Source organism: Balaenoptera acutorostrata, unplaced genomic scaffold, assembly GCF_949987535.1.
Source record: "Balaenoptera acutorostrata unplaced genomic scaffold, mBalAcu1.1 scaffold_1003, whole genome shotgun sequence".
Taxonomy (NCBI): domain Eukaryota; kingdom Metazoa; phylum Chordata; class Mammalia; order Artiodactyla; family Balaenopteridae; genus Balaenoptera; species Balaenoptera acutorostrata.
The window spans coordinates 20,811-26,123 of NW_026645908.1; the positions used below are offsets into that span (position 1 = coordinate 20,811).

The window sequence follows — 5,313 nt, forward strand, 5'->3', positions numbered from 1 at the left end:
ACATGTCACCTGGAAACAAAAGCCTGTTACAAAAAGCAAAGCTTCAACAAGAGCGGCTACTTTTCGGGCAGGGAAAGGTTCATCCCTCTAGGGGGATGCTGTGCTATGTAAAATGGCTGCAAGGTCACAGCCTTGAGGGCGCTGGAAGTCTATTCTCCTGTTCCACATGAAGTAGTGTGGTGAACTTCAAACGTCCGTTCATCTGCAACCAAGCTGGCAACCTTTAACTGATTCTTTCAAGCAGGTAAAAAATAAATTAAAAGAAATCCCTACACTGATGTTCCTTGATTTACACTGTTAAATCGTTCATTAACATGTAATTCTGGCTAAGAATTACATTTGAGACTCCTTGTTCAGATTTTGGTTAACAGTACAAATCTTTCCGAAATTCAAGTTCTTATTAATCAATCATTTGTCAGCTAGGATACATTCAGGCATCAGCTGCAACTACAGAATAGATGCACTGCCTCAGCGCTTGGGAAAGACAGAATCTAGAACACTACTAGCAGACAAAATATCTGTTTCTAGACAGCATATGTGCAGTACAGCAAGATAAAAACATATATTCATATGTTGGCTTGTTTAAGCCTCAAGCCCTCAATCCTTTGTTGAAATACAATAATTTCATTCCTATGGGTTTTTTTTTCCATTCCTATGGTTTTTAATACCAAAAACTCAACCTCCAGGAGGGCTAAAGTCTAATTTATACTCCAAACCAAGTAGCAGTGCAGTTCGCTACTACTGAGGCTGAATCCATAAAGACTTCAAGACCACGTCCAGAAGACAAGTTATTATATATAACACCCTAGAAGGTCTGAAACATAATAATCATATACATAGCAGGTCCTCCAGAGCTTTTTACCTATAACATGTTTTTTGATGAAAGTTATTTAATGTACTGGAGATAACTGTGACTTACTGATCAAATATTTGAGTACTTGTACTTACCTGGGATTTCATTTCTGGTGAAAGAAAAAGGAAGAACAGGACTCACTTAAAAAAGAAAACAAACTTTATAAGTGAAAGTAAAAATCTTATCACACACTATCACTTTTGGAAGCAGCATAGAGGGGCAGTCAACGGTAAAACACTGGTGAAGTAGGTCAAAACTCTAGGCCAAAAATCCATTATTATTATCATCAGTGACAGTACCACAACTGTGCCCTTCATAATTAATAATCACTCCTAAGAATCTTCATTTGGCACCAGATGATGCGTTTAAGAGAAACACTCTGGGAGGTTTTGAATCAGTCTTGGTTTTTTGTTAGCCAAGTTACAGGAAAATGTTTAAAGTGGGGGGAAGGGAAGAAGGAAACGGACCAGAAAAAGAATTTAAGCCATAAACCAACAAAGCACTGATAGTTCCAAACATGTCAGACACTAAAATGACTGATATAGGCTCAAGTGGTTTATTAAACCTATAAAAAGACTACACCAGCAAAGTCCCCATTTATCTGTAGAGTTCAGAAACTAAAACAAGGAATATTTTAGCTTGAAACCTTATCTCAAGAGAATCATATACACTTCACATGAATAAAAATACCTGAACCCCAAAAAAAAAAAAAAATAAAACCTGAAACCAAACATTTTTAATTGCTCCAATACCCCAAATATAAAGAAAAAATTAAGTCAGAAGACTGGGCAATCTCTATCTCCCCTCCACACTAACCACCCATCCCATGGAAGACCAAGGGAGATCAGACTTTCCAGACTTCTAACACCTGGCTGCTGCAAAATTCTACGGAGACTCCTTGTGGAACAGCAGTCTCCCATCTCTTGTGTCTCTCCCTGTCATGATCATGCAGGAAGCAAGTCTGGCTGTGCTATTTGTTATCACTGTCTGTCACCCATCTGCAACATGATATTGCTACAAAGGTAAGTACAAAGTAACGTATCTAGTTCCCTTTCCCCCAGAAGGTTGAGGCTCAGGTACAGGGGTAATTCTCCTGTGCACAGTCATAATTTAGGCCGACTCAGTGACTTCAACAGGCTTCATCATGTGATCAGGTTTGTTGCCAGCTGCATAATGCTCCCACATCTGTAGATAGAGCTGCTCTAGTTCCATTGTGTATTGTTTGGTGTTGAACAGAGGGCTAGATATTCTCTGCTTCCAGACTTTGCCACGAATTCTCTTCAGGTATTCTAGATCAGTTCCCAGTTTCACAGCTATGTCTTCATACTCTTGTCTATTTTTAGCAATAAGCTCAAGACAGCCTAAACAAGTGAGCTGGGAAGCTGCAACTCGGGAAGCAAGAGTCTCTCCTGGCATAGTCACCATGGGTGTCCCCGACCAAAGGACATCCATCCCTGTGGTGTGTCCATTACAGAGTGGAGTGTCCAAGCAGACATCAGCCAGCTGGCCTCTCCGAACATGTTCCTCTTTAGGAGCAACAGGTGAAAAAATGATACGGTTCTGGGGAAGGCCCATATTTTGCACGTACTGTTGAATATTAGGTTCTCCTACTGCTGGGAAACGCAACAGCCACAGTACGCTATTGGGAACACGCTTTAGAATATTTGCCCACATCTGCAAAGTAGATGGGTCAATTTTATATAACTGATTAAAGTTACAGTACACAATGGCATCTTCCGGTAACCCGTACTGAGAACGTGTGGTTACAATAATGGTACGGGGAACCTCCTCTCCAGTGGCAGCCTTATTGTTGATCTGGGTAGTTGCCAGTCCATTGCTAATACTGAATCCATTAATTGTTATCTGAATTTGTCCTCTGTTAATCATTTCAATAACTGCTTCTGCAATCGTATTCATAGGAATGACAGGCATATTGAGAGCTATATTACTGCTGTCTGTTTTGTCTCCTCCATCAGGACATTTCATCTTGACAATTTTCACGTCTGGTAGACTATCAAGAAATGCTTTGAGGTCGATGCCATTCAGCACAATTCGATTGTCATAAATGTGCCCATTGGACTTAAAATCGATGACTGCTTTTTCCTTCAGGTGAGGGAACATATTAGCATGATCACCAATAAAGAAAGTATGGGGCATATAAGCCAGTTTCTCAGAATACTGCTCAGCAACTTCAGCAGGTGAAGTTTCCTGATCAGTGATGATATAATCCATGAAAAGTGCGCCACTAGTCCCAGGGTACCCCAGCCACATTGCCTGAAGAGGAGCTGGCCTGAGAGCAAAGAGTTCATTTCGAGCACCCCTGGTATAACCATTCATATTTACAAGGATGTGTATACCATCTTGATGGATGCGATCAGCTGCTTTTCCATCGCATGGAATCTGAGAAAGATCAACGAAATGATCGGCTTCTGCCATCACCTTCGCTCGGAAGTTTGTGCCATCATCTGGGCTCAGGGCATAACAGAATACCTCAAATTTATCACGATTGTGCATGCCTGGAATAGACTGCATAAGATGAGAAGTAGGATGGTTCCCAAAGTCAGAACTCACGTATCCTACACGCAGTCGACCATCACTGAGCTTCAAGTCCTTTGGATGTTCATACGGTGGTTTGTGAAGGACACTGATGTTATCCAGGCAGAGGTGCCCATGCCTCTCGGCAATAGCCTTCCTGACGCCGTGAGGAAGAGGATATAACATGCTGTGATGAGGCTGCACGGAAGGCAACCTGTTCTTCTCTAACTGGTCAGCCACAACGCTGACCAGCCTCTTCATGCGCTCATCATAGTCTGTCCAGTCACAGACAGTCTGCAGGCAATGAGCCAGATTACAATACGCGTCAGGAAAATCAGGTTGAAGCTTCAGAGCAGTGCGGTAAGAAGCAATTGCTTCTGGAATATTCCCTGAATCCTGGTGAATGGAAGCCAGATTGCTGTGGGCTTCCGCAAATGCAGGGTCAATCTGAATGGCACGGGTATAACACTGCAAGGCTCCCTGAACATCCTGCATCCCCGTTAGAGTGTTTCCCATATTACAGTAGGCCTCGGCAAAGGTAGGACTGATTCGAATAGCCTCCTTATAATGCATCAGAGCTTCCTGCACTTTTCCCTGCTGCTGCAATACACTTGCTAAATTTGAATGGGCAGCAGCAAACTCTGGGAAGACTTCTAATGCTTTACAATACAAGCGAACTGCCTCTTCAGTGTTTCCCTGTTCTCGCTTGGTATTGGCTAGGTTATTCAGAGAGTCTGCATGGGTGGGACACAGCCAGAGAGCTGTATTATAACAATCTTCTGCTTCGGCAACACTGCCCTTCTCTTTGAGAGCGTTGGCTAGGTTGCAGTAAGCGTCCGGGAAGTGTGGTTGCAATTCAATAGCTCGCCTGTAGGTGTCTATTGCCAGATCTATCAGGCCTTGCTCATAGTATACACAAGCCAGGCTGCCATGTACCACTGCATGATTTGGACTCAAGCTTAGGGCACGAAGGTAAGCTGCCACAGCTCGTTCAAAAATCCGTGCCTCTTTGAAGACATTTCCTAAATTGATATAAGCATCCAGAAAATTGGGGTCATGGGTGACAGCCTTTTCAAAGTGATGAATTGCAAGCCAAATCTCCCCTTGTGCATTGAAAACACAGGCAAGATTACTCCAAGCTACTGCAAAGTTCGGTTGCGTCTCAATTGCTTTCAAATAACATGCCTTGGCTTCTTCCAAGCGACCCAGGGCTTTGAGCAGGTTCCCCAGGTCACTGCAAACAAAGTACAGATCAGGATTGTACTGAAGAGCAGAGGCGTAAGCTTGTACTGCCCCTTCCATGTCGCCTGCTGCTACCAAAGCGGCTGCCAGGTTAATATAACCATCGATGAAATCTGGTTTGAGACGCAACGCATGCCGGTAATGCTCGATTGCTTCCTGCAACTGCCCGCTTTCCTTGTACACATTCCCCAAATTTGAATAGGCTTCTGCCAGAAGAGGGTTCTTTTTAATTGCCAGACTACTAAAGCGGGCAGATCCGTCCAGCCTTCGACACCGGAAGTGTATAGATGAAAGTAATAAAAGTACACCAGTATTGTCTGGCTCTTGTCTCCAGAGCTGCATGCAGTGTCTCTCAGCTGCCTCAAAATCTCCCGCCTGATAGGCTCGCTGTGTCAACTCTGCTAACCCTTGGAAGGAAAGCATACGTTTCGTTGGGTCTGTGCTGTCGGCCACGTTGCCCACGGAAGACGCCATCTGGAGCTTCTGGAGGGAGTGTGAAAAGAGGGTAATTGAGTCCCGCTGCTGCCACTACTGGCAAGAATGTTTCTAGAGGTAGCAAATACAAGGGCAGCAGCCGTACCACTGCTTTGGCAGGCTTAAGCGGCGGCAACAGTTACATACACTGAACCTTAGGAACTCTGGTTGGCCATCTATGTCTCACGGTCTTGAAAAAAATCACAATG

The 5,313-nt window shown here is 43.8% G+C and overlaps 1 protein-coding gene across 1 annotated transcript; it reads right to left on the reverse strand.

Annotated features, from left to right (window-relative positions):
* Positions 1 to 1,835: 1,835 nt before the first annotated feature.
* Positions 1,836 to 5,104, reverse strand: LOC130706714 (UDP-N-acetylglucosamine--peptide N-acetylglucosaminyltransferase 110 kDa subunit-like). Its single transcript, XM_057539419.1, has one exon. The coding sequence runs from the start codon at positions 5,102 to 5,104 to the stop codon at positions 1,964 to 1,966; it is 3,141 nt and encodes a 1,046-aa protein (XP_057395402.1). The 3' UTR covers positions 1,836 to 1,963.
* Between the last annotated feature and the right edge of the window lie 209 nt (positions 5,105 to 5,313).